The 17,380-nt window shown below is 40.0% G+C and overlaps 1 protein-coding gene across 3 annotated transcripts in view; it reads right to left on the bottom strand.

The window, feature by feature from the left end:
* Positions 1-306: 306 nt before the first annotated feature.
* DACH2 (dachshund family transcription factor 2) overlaps positions 307-17,380 on the bottom strand; it is a 308,526-nt gene continuing 291,452 nt past the window's right edge. The window contains exons 10-12 of one of the 3 annotated variants that reach the window (XM_075161959.1): positions 14,101-14,220; positions 10,969-11,034; positions 307-1,195 (exon numbers count right to left, since the gene is read on the bottom strand). In XM_075161959.1, the coding sequence (XP_075018060.1) occupies positions 1,158-1,195; positions 10,969-11,034; positions 14,101-14,220 (224 nt within the window). In that variant the 3' untranslated portion in view covers positions 307-1,157. Of the gene's footprint in view, positions 1,196-10,899; positions 11,035-14,076; positions 14,221-17,380 lie in introns of those variants that run through there. The other 2 variants (XM_075161958.1, XM_075161957.1) reach the window with 2 other exon arrangements.

The raw sequence follows: 17,380 nt of genomic DNA, 5'->3' as shown, positions 1-17,380 counted from the left end.
GTATATAAACATGAGTTTATAAGTAAATAAGCATTGTGCCTTTGACCCATGAATGAAAGTAAAGCGTGAACAGGTGATTATTTAATTCCACTTGACTCAAACCAGCTTTCCATCACGTATTTTGGGAAAGGAATGTTTCAGTTGCAAGGTTCAGAATTTGGAACATACAATAATTAGGAAAATGTTTAATACCAACCCACCCTCTTTATTAAGTAATTTCTTCAAGTATTTTTAATAGTGCAAAATATTGTTTTGCATTAGTACAATAACTATAGGAATTCACAGTCAAAAAAAAATCTTAAAAGATTTCCAAAGTCAAACAAAAAAATTTTTAATACTGTATTTTTAGCAAGAACATTTTTAACAAAGAATGTGTACTTTAACTTAATATGGTACAACAGAGAAACCATACTTAAAAGTTTCCATTATCTAACACTCTACTGCATATTCATTTTTTCATCTTAAAAGACCAAAAGCCAAGCTGAACTGAGCATAAAAAAAAGCATCAATTATAATCCTCATATTACGTCAGCTATTAGGGTTTAGCTCACACTTTTGAATTGGTCATCTAATGAAAGGACAATTTTTACATCATTCTTTTAAAAAATGTACACACATTTCTTTTTAAAACGTAATATATATCGAGTATCTGCTTCAGTAAACAAAGCTTAATTTATAAACACAATCGAAACAGCTCCATGTTGAACAGTTTCAGTGATAAACTGGACTTGTATGATGTACAGCCAGTGAGGACCTTTGTGGCTTAAAATCATTGTGCCATTGCTATACAGTAATAGCTACCTCCTTAGAAAAAAAAAAAAAAGTTCTTTTTTGGGGGGGGAAGGGGGAATAATTCCTGTATGTGCTTAAAAATACTAAAACTCCTTTCTATCTCCGGGGACCTAAAAATGATCTGTTGCAACAGGCTTGGTTTGGTATGGTAAGCTTGTAAAAAGTCTCAATATTTCTTAATGACAATACGGCAGTTTTCGATGCAGCAACAGTAAATTGCTTGAAATTGTCCTTCAAGTTTCATGCTACAAATCCTGTTCTTCACACAGTACTGAAGGCATCAAAGGTTGGAAGGGACGTTTTTCATGAACTATATAGTCTTCAAATAGTGATCATTATACATTTTTCAACAATAGGTGTTTCCTTCAGTACATAATAGTAGGTTTGATGTATGTTCTGTTTTCTGGAGGAAAAAAAAAGAGAAGAAAAAAAGTCAATTACACAGTTAGACATTTTACAATTAATTGAAACCTAGGTGGGTTTCCTTCTTTGTGGACTTTTTTTTTTCCTCAAGCCAAATTATCAGATCCACAAGTGATAGAAACTATCCATCACGTGAGTACGTTCTGCAGAGGAAAAAGGCAGCAGATGACAAAGCCCTGCGCAGCCCTGGCGAGGCGCATGTGACGCAGAGAAAGGAGCCGGTCTCTGCACTGAGCACCTTCTCACCGGGGGTACAGCTGTGGGCACTCAGCTGGGCTAAAAAACCACCAGCCTGGTTTCTAACGGTGCTTGCCAGCCAGCATCTGCTGAGTAGAGGCTACAAATACTTTGATTTGGATTTTCTTCCTTTATGGCATTTGCTTTTTAATTGAACGGTCATTTTCCTTCTTTTTTTTCAGAAGGCAGCCTGTGTTGTATTGCGTGCTTCCGTAAGCTAGACTGAGTAACATGGCATCAGCTTCACAACATCCCATTATTACATGCACAAAACCTTCCAGGGAACAGTGTGTTAAAACAAAATCGCATTGCATTGAAAAATGTAATAGAAGTAAATCAATAGCTGTTCTTTGGAAAACTGTTCTTTCATTCAGAAACCGCCACATTTCTTTTATTTTTCTTTACTTAGGGAAACAAGTAGAAAGCCACTTACTTCCTGCAGAAAAATATTCCTAGTTATAGTACCTATCAACTGTGATTTTTCACATTAAGCCCAGAGAAAAAATAAATATTAAAATGCCCACAGAAACTACAGCTAACAAGAATCCATATTCTTGTTCATTATACAATGAATCATGAATTCACCCAGCTAAACCCGCAAGTACTGATCATGAAGATGATAGCAAAATGATAATATTGAGAAGCATTTTGTATAATGTTGACATCTATCCCATTACTGTTTTACATATGCCAATACTGAACGCTCATAAGGAAAGAACAAGTATTGACCTGCTAACTGACACTGATCCTTGGAGCAATCTCAAAGTTTGCCACATTTCAATTTCAAAATGCATTTCGGCTATAATATGAGTGATTTATCATTTAGCAGTAGCTGTCAAAGTAACCTCCTAGATAAAACAAAAACATCTGGAACCATAAACAGAGGAGAGCAGTAGCTGAATTTTAATCCAAATCCGACATGTTCACTTCATTAGGAACAGGAAACAGCTAATTAGTAATTGAATGTTTCATGGTTTTAAGGAGGCTCAGACTCTCCAAACAGAGATGATTTAATATGTATTTTGGATGTAAACAAGAATAAAGATCGGAAGAGCCAGGGACATAACATCTCCGGAGGAACGTTTGGGAGCATGGGAACCTCCAGAGAAGTGAATAAAATTAGTTTCAGGCCTTTGGCTGATTAAAATCATTGTCTTAAACTTCGGGGGGCAAATATTAAAGCCTGGGGAGAGGGTAAGCAGAAATGCAAATATTGAACACTGTGGGGTTTGTTTGGTTTTTTTTTTTCTCTTTCTTTTTCTCCTTCTGATTATTAGGAAGTTGCACATGACTTCCTCCCATAGCAGGCTGTAGGCGATCTAGCCTATATTGAAGTTGTACTTCTAAAAAAGGTAGCCACCGACAGAATCTGCAGGTCATGTGGCTGCCCTCAAAAAATCACAGGAACAGCCTTTATAGGCCAAAAGGCTGAAACTCCGCCACAGCGCTTCTCGAGAGCCAGCAAGACAGCGGCCCTGCGTTCTGCACAGAAGCAGCCAGAGCATCACACGTCCCGGGCAGCGAACGCCCGCACCTCGACGCTCTTTGAGGGCCGAGGCTCAGGAGCCAGATTACAAAGGTATCTTCCTGCCAACCACCTCTACAGGTGGGATCTACAGGCGTACTTGGTGAATTAGTCCGTATAACGCCAATGGAAGTCAGCAGCAATCAGATACATAACTCACTATTTACATGGCCGCTGGGCGTCAGCTGCACCTTTTGATACGTTTGATGCTTGGTATTTGTACAGGCAAGGACAGTAAGTCGGAGACCACGTATGCGCGCACGTTTACGGTGCTGCATTTGGCAACAAGGAGTCTGTCTGCAAAGAGGAGGGGAGGAACCCAGACGTGCATTCAAGGGAAGAACTGATTTATCAAAAATGGGTAAGGATCAGTCACATTTTTTTTAAAATTCTTGATATTTTTATTGTATTTAAAAATTATTTTTTCAGACTAAGGTAAGAGGTGGTCATTGAGCGTACTGCGGGCTGATGGACTGACTACCTAAACTTTGAAACAGGTTTCACTTTTTCCTTCCTATTCCCTTTATTTCTCAAGGGAAGTTCAATGGAGGTATCTGGAATACCTGTAAGAGAGAAAGTGAATGCCAAAGCTCAAAAACTCAAGCACAGTGCAGCCACCCAGGAGGTATTATTGCTCAATAAACAGAAAGTGCATAGTTAAATATTTCCTTTTTTTATAAAGCTCTCAATTATGCTCCAAAAATTAAAATACTTTTTTGTTGCTGTTCAATAAACTTAACTCCATGGCATTAACAACGTCATACAGCAACCACCTATGAGGAATTAAAAGTGCTAGGAGCATCTGTGCTACCACATACATGAAAGACAATGTGATGTTGTCAAATTCATCTTTTTGAAGAATATTCACCATCTCCTCAGTGTAGCCGACTGCAAGCTACATACCATTTTATAGCATTTTACTGTATTATATAGCAAAAATTTGAATAAATCTGTGTGCAATAAATGTATTCTTTTATTAGGTTTATCCCTTAATCAAATATTCATTTATGTGGCCTTCATTCTATTAAAAAATGAAATTATACAAAGGTGAGCAAAAGCGTAGATTTACAGTAGTTTAAAGCCTAATCTCATTCTCTAGGGGTAATATTGACAATATAAAAACTGTATAAATGATATTCCCTAACACTAAAATATGCTTATGAGCCCCCTGTGCATGTTACACTGCTTTACAACCTACAGTGAAATGCATGACTGGCTTAATAAGCAAGACATTTAGAAAGGATTTTTTTTCCCCCTTCACAATGTATAACACAACCAAAGATCTCGCAATTTCTCAGTGAGCCAGAGCCTATGTTAATAATTGTAATTTTCCCTCAGGATGGTGTTGTCTTCCCTGAGCTGTTAGTCCAGGATAAACATTCATCTCTTGCACTCTCTTTTAGCAACAATATCATCGTTCGTCTTTTTCTTTCAAGCTTTTAATGTGTGTATAAAGGACAAATCCAAAAGCAATAATTATCATCTGCGTATTTATTCACATTTTCTTTTTTTTTTGTCTTTTCTTTTTTCAGCCTATTCAGCATCTCTGACTTTTCTGAATCCTTTGTGAGGCTGTTTGTAATATCTTTCTTTTACGTTAGTAATTCAGCTGTATTTCCATAAAAGTACTTTCAAACAAAATTTCCATGTGTACCCTCACAACTTGCATAAAGAAATGCGCCCCAGGAATGCTGGTGTGCACATCCAGCCCAGGAAGGGGAGCGAGGCGACGCAGCCAGCCAGCTGCGATGAGCCGACACAGCTACAGCTTGGGATCGTTCAGGGAGCTCCAGCACACTGTAAATTGGAGGGGAAAGTCATTGGAGAAAGGAAATTTGGGATCTGCTACTTAATGAGAAAACAAGGATAAATTTGTTGTATCAGTAACTGTAAATTATTCATGCAATTTAAAAAATAAAACCCAGCCCTACATATTGCAGAGAGCATGGGTAGCAGAGATGAAAATCCCACTTTGCCAATTTAGATGAAGGAGGAGTTGGGAGAGCTGCTAAAACAACGGTTCGGTAGAGCCGCGACGCGGCTGTGTTTCTGCGGACAGAAGAGCAGCAGGAGGGAAGTGGGCAGCCACGTGCCAGACCTGCGCGCTCCCAGCGGCTTTGCACCACTCCTGCGTGAGGGGCTGAACCGGAGTCTTACACGAACCGCAAGTATACCGGAGAGGGGCTGATCTCCACCCTTCCCAGGCTACGTAAAGAGTCCGCAGTTCAGTTAGATCAGAGCCAAGACGAGCTCTGGATGCAGCGACACATGGAAAATACAATGCCGTAACAATAAATCTAACTTACAAAGCTGGGGCTAATTAGTTTGCATCAGTCTCTTATTTTGCAGAAAAAAAAAGAAAAATCAGAGAACAGTCTGCATCAGCTTCTACTGTGGATGAAATCCCTGAAGAGAACCTCTTTCCCTAAACCTCTCAGCAGTGCTGACGGGCCTGGAAGGAGGCTGCATCCAGGCCCCTGCTAGTGGGGTAAGGACCACAGCAATTATGGGAAACACAGAAAAGGATCCCTTCGCTACCGTGAAGAAAAAAAAAAAAAAAGACCTGGCCTGCAGCCAGTCCTCATGGTTTTGGGCTAGTCATTCAGCCGAATGACAGCGGTGAGTAAAACTGACTTCTTCCCCTGTTTATTAGTTGTCCAGCAAAACTTTTCCTTTCCATTTATCTGTAAGTATTTTCCAAACTGAGCAGTGAAAGAGAAAAAATAACACACTGTGAGCAGGGCTTGCTTTCCTCCAGGCTCACGGAAGAACGTAGACAATAAATGCTGCTTCCGAGAGCAGTAGTACTAAAGAAGTTTGGTTTGCTTTCTTTTCATCTCGCTCTTTCATATCGCCTCTTTTCCACCCCTGCAGATGTGCAGCCTGCGATGCCCAATGCTGTCGAGCTGAGCAGCCTCCCTCGGGGGAGCGGTACCAGCCCTCTCCTCCCTGCGGGTCCTCCTCCCCGCAGCAGGCAGGACCGCGGCACCCGATCCTCCAGCGCCGCACGCCACTTATTTTGTGCTTAGGACTACTGAGTTGACTACTTCCACATCGATGTTAACAGACCTAAAAACTTGTACAGAAAATAGGATTTCTAATGAGTAACAACAGCCAAGGACAAGAATACGTTCACTGAATACAAACTATGCAGATGCTGGATGGCCATTGTCAGTTTGAGTAGACAGGGAGATAACATAGTGGTTCCTGCTTAGGAAATATTCAAACCTACTGACACTGAATTATTGAATAAATACTTTAGCCCTTTGTAAGAATAGAAAGGTATGGACCTTCACACCCAGCAGTCTCCTGAGAAAACCTTTCCCCGCCTTTTGTTTCCAGTAAATCACAAAATCTCAGCTTCCTCCTCATATATGTGTGTGTGCGCGCGCGCGCTTAGAGACAGAGGGATTCAGAAAAACACTGCATACCAAAAGTAGAAATAGCGCGAAGGTCAGCGATACCGTTACTTTTAAAGCCCTGCATTTGTATCACCAGCAGGCAAGCCGTGTAGCCAGCACAGAAATCTCATGGCTGGTTACTAAAGAGGGCCCTTTCCCGGGGTAGCAGCTAACGAGACGGCTTTCAGCAGCGCCCGGCCGGTGTGTGCACAGATATGACAGTCTGGTAATTGCACACAAACTTCGGAAGAGTTTTTCTAGAAGCACTGCAACGTGACGCAGCACAAAGTAACTACTAGAGGTTTAGTAATTAGAGCATCAGAGCAGGACGCGCACTAGGGACAGAGCACGGCTTGGACGGGAGGAAGAAGAAAAGGCCCACGACTCAAACGAAGAAGATGATAGCGAAGAACTCACTCACAAGGAAAATACCCGGCCTCTCTTCAATCTCAAGAGTTTCTAATCACAGGGTTCTGGTCTTTTCTCACGTAAAATTTTAAGTGCTTGAACACTTTTTTCAGTGAAAGCCAGACCAAGACAACAGCACTATAACTTCCAAGATGTTGAATTTGTCTCTTACAGTTGTAGAGTACTCTGAAATCCCACAGCGGGGCTGGTTTCAGCGGATTGCAGCATTTGAAGGTATAATTTGCTACAGTAGCAAAGTTGTTAAACCTCTTAAAAGCACTACCCCTCTCTTTTCTGTCCCCCTTGCGCCCTTTTTACCACAGGCTGGACTTGAAAACTAATTGGTTATATCAGAATACTGAAAAAATGCAGCCCAGTTTTCTAAGTAATAAAAATAAAGTACGTTCCAAACTTCAACAGTCCTTCATCTGTGGCAAACAGATAAAACTAAAAAGTTATTCACAGTTACTGGGAGTTCTTGTGCTAAACCTCTGCCAGGTTGCTTCACAAACGAAAGCAGCAGCAGCCCTGGGTCACCCTCCTGCCGCAGGTACGGTGAACCACGTTTCCTTTGAACCGTCTTTTCACCTCAGGAAAGTCTGTCTGCCTGTGCTGCCGCCTCCTTCTTGAAATTTAGAATCTCTTATTTTTTGAAAATTGTTATCATCAGGTATTATGGTAACATCTATTTTTAAAAATTTTAAGATAACATTGCTTTGCTGATGGTTCCAATATCCCCTAACAATGAAATATAGTAATACAAAAGTTAACTAAGGTATAAACATGCAAAAGGAGAAGTCTCCCTGCGATCATAAAATGATGTTATTTTCTGTTCAGCAGTTCATGTTACTGCTGTTCATGCTAATTAATTAAAGGAGCTGTTGCTGTAATGTGCAAACAGGGAATCTGAGAAACTGAGAGGGCTTTTAGGTCTCGGAGTGAAGTTAAGTCAATCTGGGCGCGGGCAATCAAATGTAATGAAATCACTTGTCAGTGCTAAGCTTGCAAAAACTGTGAAGTTTGACTAGGGAGTAAAAGGATTATAATTAGATTTCCAATAGGATAATAACTAAATGGCAGAAAGCAGTAAAGAGAAAATATTACTTTGTTAGCTAATGGTGCTGCTGTTCGGTTTTAGTTTTTATCAGCACACTTGTAGTTGTGCTAATTTAATTTGCTTTTATCAGCAAAAATGCACTACTCGAATGGTACTTGAATGTCATTTGCAAAAATCATTGATCTGAAGGTGCACTTAATGACACCCAGTATGTTTATTTTATGTGAAACGGAGATTGGTTGATAAAATGGTTGATGCACTATCTTGCTGGCCCACACGTGAGTTATGGAAGCAAGACCAGACGGGTATCTGTGTGCGTGCATCACCCTCTCCTGCACCACTCAGCTGCGCAGGGGGCTTCACGACTACAGCAACTGTTACTTTTCTATTTCGTCAGCTAAAAAGCTTCTCTCAGATCAAGCTACGGTGGACTAGGAGGTCAGGTATACGGAGGATGGAAGTATTAGACTGTAAAGTTCAAAAAAGTTTTAAGTCTCATCTGCACAAAATTTCCGTTCAATTAATATACAAAGCATAGAGAGAATGAGTCAACTAAATAGAAAAGATTTATAATGCAGATCAGAACCCCAGTATATGAACAGCTTGTGTTAATAAAATCGTTTTAAGAAATGAGCATAAAATATGATATGACTTAATCACTGTGAAAGGTGGCTGCGCAGTATTTTTGTAATTTTCCTTTAAACCGTCTTAAGGAGATACTGGCAGTGAATCTAATTGAATTTCAAAGGGAAGGCACTGTGCGAATGATAGATTTCTGTCCAGCGGAGCTATTGACAACAGAAAAAGAAAGGTCTGCATTGATGCTAATGCTTTTTTCTGTGCAACAGAGAGAGCTTTTGGAAGCTTGGAAACAGCTTTGTATTAGGGACGTGTGTTTTGACCCTTCCTCCTCCCAGGGCCCAAAAAACAAAGGCAGCAAATGAAGGGGGCAATGCGGGAGTGTGCTCAAACTGTTAACGACGGCAGTGCAATAGTAGCTGTCAAGTACAAAAATTGTAATCAAAGGAAAAGAGAATAAAAAGATATTACAGTATCAGTATAAATAAAAAAGAAAGAGATGGTGCTACAGGACAGAAACACTTTGAAATCTAAGCAAGCTCTACAAAGCTCCTTTCGGAAACCTTTTTATCAGCTGAGAGTGCTTAGTGAAAGAACTGGCTAAACTCATCACACGTTTACATACGAACCGGATTACGATACTAAAACTGTCAGAGAAGTCGGCGTACGCTGCCATTCATCACTGTGGCGAAGACAAGGGATGCTTTGCCACCGAGGAGTCTATGACAGGTTTACAACTCCCACTGCACAAGTCACGTTCTGCCTTCACAGAGGGGCACCGAGCTCAGAGATACTGAACAGAGAGGATATCCGGCTCTCCCTTTGTTCAGGCTTTTAACCTGAACAAAAACTTTATGATCCAAAGCCTGTTCAAACTAAAGAATGATGTAGTTGGGATCAGATTAAAAAAAAAACAATACAAACAACCTGAATTAAAAATCAAAATCACGAGGTTTTCTTGTATATCAATAGACTACAGGAAGTGTAAGAAAGTTCTCTTAATTCCTTCTAGTAAGGAAATGGTTGTTGGAAGCAGCTATGCATCACTTTCCCCACAGTTATTTATAATAATTTTTGATGGGAAGACACATTTGAGCCAACTGTAACTTTTTTCCTTCAACTGAAAATTGAAATTAACTTCCTTTTTTTTACTAGATTCTGTCCAGATGCAGCTTTGACTGTCAGAATCTTTTTGGAAGAGCACTGAGCACTCATCTCAGCAGGTATCATAAATAGATCATAAATGTTAGGAATATTTTGCTTGCCAAATTTAAATACACGTGTCCCAAGTGCTTATCCAATATTTTGACTACTTCTGGCAGAAACGATTTTCAAATGGTAATATTGAGAGCACAACTCTAATCATATGTGCACATATATATACACACATATGTTATATGTATATATATATATATGCATTACAATAAAGCTGTGATTCTCCTTTGTAATACATGGCGTATGAACCTAAAATCACAAAAAGAGACAGCAGTAAAAATATTTGAACTTTCCTGTATAGATGACAGATGGACAACAGATGCATTCCAGAGGTATGCAAAGTTAAGCCTTTAGCAGTTCAGAAGGGCTAGACGTGATGTTTGTATCTATAACTGTACTGCAGTCCTTCTCCTCTCTATATGGAAGGGGACTGTCTCTAGTTACTTCAACACACGTCGTTTTTTTGCACATAACCATTACGTGGTTCAGCAGAAGGGGTGGAGGTGCCCTAAGAAGCAGCAGTTACATCGAAACAGGCAGCGGTCTCCAGGCTGCTGTAGTAGCCAGCGCAGAGCTGGACGGTGCGTAATGAATAGGGCACAGGACTGAAAGAAGAAAAAGGTTGATTTTATAGAAAATCAACACTACAAAACTGGACTTTCTCCAAAGTCAGAGAATTTCTACGTTCAAATTGCTCAGATCAAATTTTATCGCAGGTGACTATGGATTTTCTGCGTGTCTCAAATAGGCTTCCAATGGTAATGGAAATAACCATTAAGATCTCTGTACCTCACTCCCCTAAATGATGATTACACCACTCCCTGACTTCACAGGCCTATAGCCAGAATGCATTTATTATTCTTTGGGAAGCACTCAGACAATACGTGAATGTTCTGTATTTACAAACAGGCACTGAACAGTGAGGAAAATGGAGCACTATATAATTGCTCATAACACGAACATGACTTTCCTTTTCCACCTACAGTTTATGTATTTTTTGAAAACACCTATGATCTTGATAGGAAGGTAAGGATCAGAGGTAAAATATTTTAAAAAGATAAATCCTATGTAAAATCACTTTTGAACTAAGCACATATTTTTGATAGCTAAATATGAGTTTCCCACACCTCTAAACAAATTTTATTTCTGGTATTGTAAAGTCCTGATCTTTCAAAGGTTTTCTATATTGAACAGGAAAACAAAATGAAGTTGTGTAATTTACATTTATCTTAAAGCAGGAAAACAGAGACAAAAACTATTCTGCATTTCATTTAATTTTTAATATGGCTCATGATAAACATGTCTGCGATGGGATGCGGTACATACTGCACCTTGCATTGCTGCACTGTCATGTTGGGTTCCGTTGTGTTCTATTTCCATATCTGGGATTCCAGCATCTGAAAGATGTGACACCGAAGATTAATGCATTCCCCTTTGTCCTTCTCTCATGCATCTTTAGAAAAATATTTATAGCAAACTAGGGTGATCTCCAAGTTACACGGTCTTGCATAAAACATTTGGTCTTCATAGAATTTTCAGTAGTAAATTGTTTCCAAAATGTGCAAACATTACTGGTCTCACAGTGAATTATTTTTAACATGCTTCACATTTGTCTGATGATCAGATAATAACCAACACATGATATTAATATGTCTGTAAAATTCTCTTGGAGAATGAGGGCATCTGACGTATGAAAAATAAAAGTAGAAATCAAACTGTGATAACATTAAACTACATTGACTCTCCTAGCCATATACCTGCAAGGTACAGAATTAAAGAATATAGCCAATGCCCGTCAACGTGTGTGTGTGTACCAGTTTGTATGAGTGCGTGTTACGGATAAGGACTGTGCAAATTGCATTTAAAGGACTCGGCTCAAGATGTTGTAAGCATGCGTTATCCCCCAAAATATAACTGCATATGTGATATTATGTGAAACATTTCCAGATTTCTGAGAAGAGCTTTCCAAAATGGACTGTGCTCTTTTTTTCCAAGTTGAGAAAGAGTCTCATAATGATATGCACTTTTGAACTATTTAATTTCATATTGATAATACCTCTGTATGCAGAGTCCTTCGGGGTGGGGGTGGGGGCTCAAACACCCCAGGGTGTTATGATAACAGATGCCATTATCCACCTTGTGCCAACAAGGATTAGCATGAAGGGTATGTGATTTGAATCCATGGCACCTCGAATCCTGGAGAAACATCTGCTTCCCCTATAATACAGCACTTGGAAATTAAAGCAAGGAAAAAACCCACACCTGAAAGGGAGCTGCGTATACAGTTTTGAAGTTTTTCTCTGTAGAAGCCTGTTCTGGACTTTCTCAGATAGAGAATAACCGTACTGTTGCTTTCTCGGATCACTGTAGTTGGAGTGTCAGTATCTATCGCAAAGATGACATTTTGCTGGTCACCCTACAGCCTGACCAGACTCTGTGTCAAAGCGGGGAAACCCACTGAAGTGTAGTCCATACACAGAAGAGTAGTATGAATAGTATCTTAGTAATATATGTGTAAATGAAACGTATGTGATGTATGCATATATAGCCCTATAAATATATATGAGCAAATAAATATTTTCATGTGTACAATTTTTTCTTATAAAATTACAAGTGACTGCTATTACATAGGGTTTCCCTTATTCAGATTTCTGTTTTGAAGGAAAGGTCAGGGCACTCATCTATTCATCTGAAAAGGTTCTTCCTTTTCAAACCTTTTAGAGTACATGTTGTATATACGTAAAATGACAGTGTCGTCTGTAACTAATAACAGCACCTGTTAAATGAGACAGACCGTCAGAGTTAAATTAAAAATATTCAGAATGGCCCTTCACATTTTGTTGTCATAAAATTGTACCTGCAATTAAATTGTGGATTAAGATGCTAATGAGCTACCTGATTTGCATGTGCAATCAGATTAGCATGTAAATATCAGCTTCTTGCAGGCACTAACATATATATGACTACCTGAGCGTGCCTGCAAATCAAAACGTTAGCAGCCAGGCCCACAACAGCAGATGTAAAGATCTGTTAATCACGTTGCTGGCATGATGGTACCCTTTAATTTGTGGCTTCCAGAACTGCTGAGTACTCCTGCGAGCGGCAGGTGCTTACCAGCACTGGCAGAATCTGGGTGACTGACCCTACAGCACATCAGGATGTTAGGCTTTTTCTGACATTCGTCTCAAGGCGCTGGCTATGTCTGTGGGATCTGATCTGGGCATTTTTCTGGTCCAGTGGAGGCGGTGGAAGAGGTTTCTGCTGGCTCTGTCCACCCACTCTCCCTTGGGTCATTGTCCCTCATCACGGTGCAAGCTGTATATCCATGCCTGAATCACCACCGCTCACTGTCAGACCATCAGAAAAGCCAGCCAGGTCCTGGTTACAGTGATATGCTGGACTATAAAACCCAGCAGATGAGAATGCCTCTGAAAGATGTTGCTCTCATACTTAAAGAGTTTATATCTCGTAGGTGCTCTAGATAAATCACAACTCGCAGTCCATTGCAGAGTGCTGCGATGGCAGTTCACGTAGACAGGCTTGCCCTAACTTTAAAAAACAGTTTGGGTAGCCCTCACAACTGAGAACTCAAGACAAGCTACACTCATTATTTTTACTCAGCAGTTCAGGCAGTTTTTGCAGTCTGCTTATGTTATTATGGCTCAGTTGCTAGCAGTGCCTGAAGCAGGCAGCACAAAGTTAACGTAAAGACTACACGACATACAAACGCAGCAGAGACTGAACGTAACTCAGATTCATGAGCCTCTGCAGAGACTTCAGGGTAGGGACACAGAGATTAAACCTTAGCTACAGAACCTGAAATTAATTAAAACTCAACTAGGTTCAGTCTTAAAGATTCAAACCAAAGCTCTAAACTTTGGTCAGAACCACATTAAGCAGGAGAGGCAAATCCTCCCACTACCCAAAACATAATCATCCTGTTTAAGAGATTAACTGACTTGCTTTTGTTTCACACGAATATTTGGGAAGTATTCAAAACCTAGTCAGCTTTGAAAGCTGATACATATTTAACAAACTTAATAGGTCCTGAGGCTGAGCAAACTTCAGCCAAACAGCTTTTAAAATGAAGCTCAGCAGTGCTAAAAATGAATCTGCTGGGAGAGAAGAGTTCAGAGAACCTTATAGGAACCAAATTTCACATTGTCTTAGCTGGCACTGTAACAGATTTCTCTGGTAATATATTCAGCATTTCTTGTCATGTCTGTGTAAACTGCTCTGTCTGTTTCTCTAGTTGCAGACTTACTTATTTTTTTAATTCATGACCCAGAGCACATGGCCTGAAATAGATTTTTAATTATTTCAGGAAAGGATTGTGGTTTTTTTTTCTGGAATTTGCTTGGTGCATCATCTTACTTTTTTTTTCCCACTCAATTAAACATCATTTTAAGCTAACTGTGAAAGGCCAACTAAGACATTACCATTTAACATCCTGAGACCGTCACCTGATGTGGCCTGTTTAAGCGCCTGTTCCACTTGTTCTCTTCTCTTTGATTCAAATTCCAAAGCTTCCTGCAATTTTCTCTTTGCCTTTTTTTCTTTCTTCAAGCGTTTCTGAATTGTTGCTGAAATGTAAATATATTATAAGAATGGCTGTTGAAGCACAAATAATATATAATAGAGACAGTGAATGAGTTTATGTTCAATGTTCAAGGGCCCAATTCTATCTCAAAAAAAAAAAAAAAAATCTGGTATGAATCTGATACAAAACCAAAAAAACCCCAAGCCATATCGTGTAGTGAAACAATGAACAATCTGAAAGGGCTTTAGACCTTTATCAAGATCTTAAATCTTATTCGCACTCTGGAACAGGCCACGGATTTAAGTCTCCGGATCAGAACGTAAGAGTCTCACTCAGAGCCAGCCCCATGGCTCACGTTACACAGACTTCACCAATTTGGACTAAATTCTAGCTATAGTTCTGCAGCGTTTGGTTGACCAGACCATTGGCTTAAACTAATTTCTAGCAACAGCAGCAACGTACATCCTCAAAATTAAATAAATCTCTCACCCTTCATTCCAACCTCTTCCCTTAATGCCGAGAATTATATTGCACCCTCCTCCTCCAGTAGTTTTGTCTAGAAAGATAATCCAAACACCCTGTGTCTCCTCGACCACTCCTCATGAATGGAGGAAGTCTTCGGAATGTGTCAGAGATTCGGTTTTAGTTAAGTTTCCTAACATTACGGGAAACAACATTTATTTCTGCAGGCGAACTGTCTGCGTGCAGTGTTAGAGAACCTGAAATGTCAGTAGCCACGGTGTACAGAGTGAAACCCCACGGAATTAGGTGGGAATTTTTTTTGTAAAAATGGAGAAGCAGTTGGGTGAATTTTGAAGCAGAATAACTGAAATAACAAGAACCACGGCCCAAGATAGAAGCCAGGTGTAAGGCTATGGAGAAGCTGGGTTAAGTGGGTACACACTCAAATGAAAGATCAAATGCGTAGGGAAGGGGTATGTATGGAGTAACGAGTACTTTTGCACTTCATTGCTAGGGGGAGAAAAAAAGAGGAAAAGCCAAAGAAAGGAGAGAAACAAAAAAGCGTTGGGTGTACATTGAGAATCTCAGAGAGAAATTAAAACGGAACTTCCCAGGGAGAAAGCAGGTTGAAATCAAGCTTATAACACTGGTAAGTAAATCAAGTATATTCTCTTCATTAGCAATTTCTCCTTCTAACTGAAGCGCTCTATAAAACACTGTATAGTAGCTGGCTGTTTGGACTTAAAATAGGTCACAATGCAATAATACAGTGCTCCTGTACAGCTTTGCATTAGATCTCAATGCACTTCACAGTCATCTCATCTCATCTCTCTTTTACAGATGGAAAGCAGAAACAGTGCCTTGACAAAGATCATCCACAGGTCATTGGTACAGCCATGTAAGATTTGGCAGAAAACAGAAGTATTCCTGACTAATCTCAGTCTTAAACCCAACTATAAATAAAGCTAAAACTATAACTAGAGAATTGTGTAATATTAATTGTAGCCAGGTGATCAATACCTTCATTGGGAACTGCTGACATTGGCTACGATTGTATTCCCTCACCTATATAAATTCAAGCCATAAAAAGCACCTTTTAAGCCTTTTTCTTTTCAAACCCTGAATCTTAATCCCATATTTAACCTTATTTTTCACCCGCACCAGGTTACCATTACTTGGGCCAGAACTACATCTAAAATATCTACCTCTGCCAACAACAACCCTTCCTGTGCTCCTAGAGGCTAACAGACTGTCCTTACTATCCTTACTGAACTATCTTTAGTGGGCTTTTACACTTGTTTTTTCACCAGTGCTGCAAGAACACTCTCTTGCGTCTCTTCTTCGTATGACCTGCACCTCCCTTCCCTGGTTTAAACTGCTTGGTAGGATCTCTACAGTCCCATCACCACACTTCTGCCGAGTGTACCCTGCAGCCAGAAAATACTCTCCTCCTGGGCGCAGCTTTTGTCCTAGGAAATCTGCGATCAGCTGGCACGTCTGGTTGGCACGAGGCAGGTTGGCTGCTCCGGAGGCTGATGCCCACGTAGTTTCTCCGAGCCAGCAGGAGAACATTTTTAGCAAGCTCTGGAAGGGGTCAAAGACCACCTCCACAGCATACCCCAGCTCATATGAAAGCGCTACATTTCTACAGCCCATCGCAGCTTGTGCAGAGGATCGAAGAACGGTTCTGCATCGTGCTGCTGCTGCTTCAGTTCACGTGTGCAGTCAAACCCCACAGAGCAGTATTTAATCCCATGGATTCATTACAGAATCAAACAAATGGAGAAGCGATGGCACTAGAAAAGGTAGGTAAAACTAACCGACTAAAAAGAATTTGAGCTTAAACATAAATGCCCTCTTAAAATTACCATCTGTTTTAGAGTCAGGTTTGCTAGTGTGTACACTCTGGCAAATACGGCTCACAAGTGTTGTTAAAACGAAAGCTGAATTTATACAAGCAGTATTTTGCAATCCTTTTTATTTATTTGCTTCTCCTGTATATTAGATACCTGTGAATTTCAAATCACAAAATATTGTTAGAAAATTTACTAAAAAATTTGGAAAAATTCTGGAAAAATCCACACTATTTCCATAACTTTATGTGATCACCTGTTCACCTGAATTCTTACTGACTTTTACAGATCCTTCTGGATTTGTGAATGCTCCAGTCAGGGGAAAAAAAAAAGGATACCATTACATGGGAAATCTGAGAGACTTAATAAATTATGAATGTCAGAATGTGATCTGTAGAACATAACTTTGCAAAATTGAGCAACCTGTGTGAAAAAGCCTGTCTCTGAGTTTCTGTAATAATAAAGATGTGCATGTGGCGATGACCTGAAAGACAAACAATTCTGAGGATACTGATTATTGGTGAAATTCTCTTTCGAGCCAGAAGCCCACAAAGCCTGCGAATGGCTTAAGGTTTTTGTTGACCTAAATGTGACTCAGGAGGTGCAGTGTGCTGTCTGCCTACACGGAGATAAGTTCTGTTTTATAGAAATACAGCAGTCTCATCCGCACTTAGACAGGGGTGATGCAACATTTCTAAGCACCGACTGCAATTTAACAACTTCAATAGCATTTACTGACCCTTCACAACTCGACTTAGAAGTGCCCTTCTTTGTTGCCTCTTACTGAGACTTGGCGCTGCAGACAGCTCTGTTCTACCCACCTAATTTCAATTCAAAATGCACAGGAAGATAGTTACTTGGCACCTACATTTTTGGTTTTATCTAGTT

Source organism: Calonectris borealis, chromosome 13, assembly GCF_964195595.1.
Source record: "Calonectris borealis chromosome 13, bCalBor7.hap1.2, whole genome shotgun sequence".
Taxonomy (NCBI): Eukaryota; Metazoa; Chordata; class Aves; order Procellariiformes; family Procellariidae; genus Calonectris; species Calonectris borealis.
The sequence above is the reverse complement of the archived record's forward strand: the minus strand, read 5'-3'. Positions and strand labels throughout refer to the sequence as shown.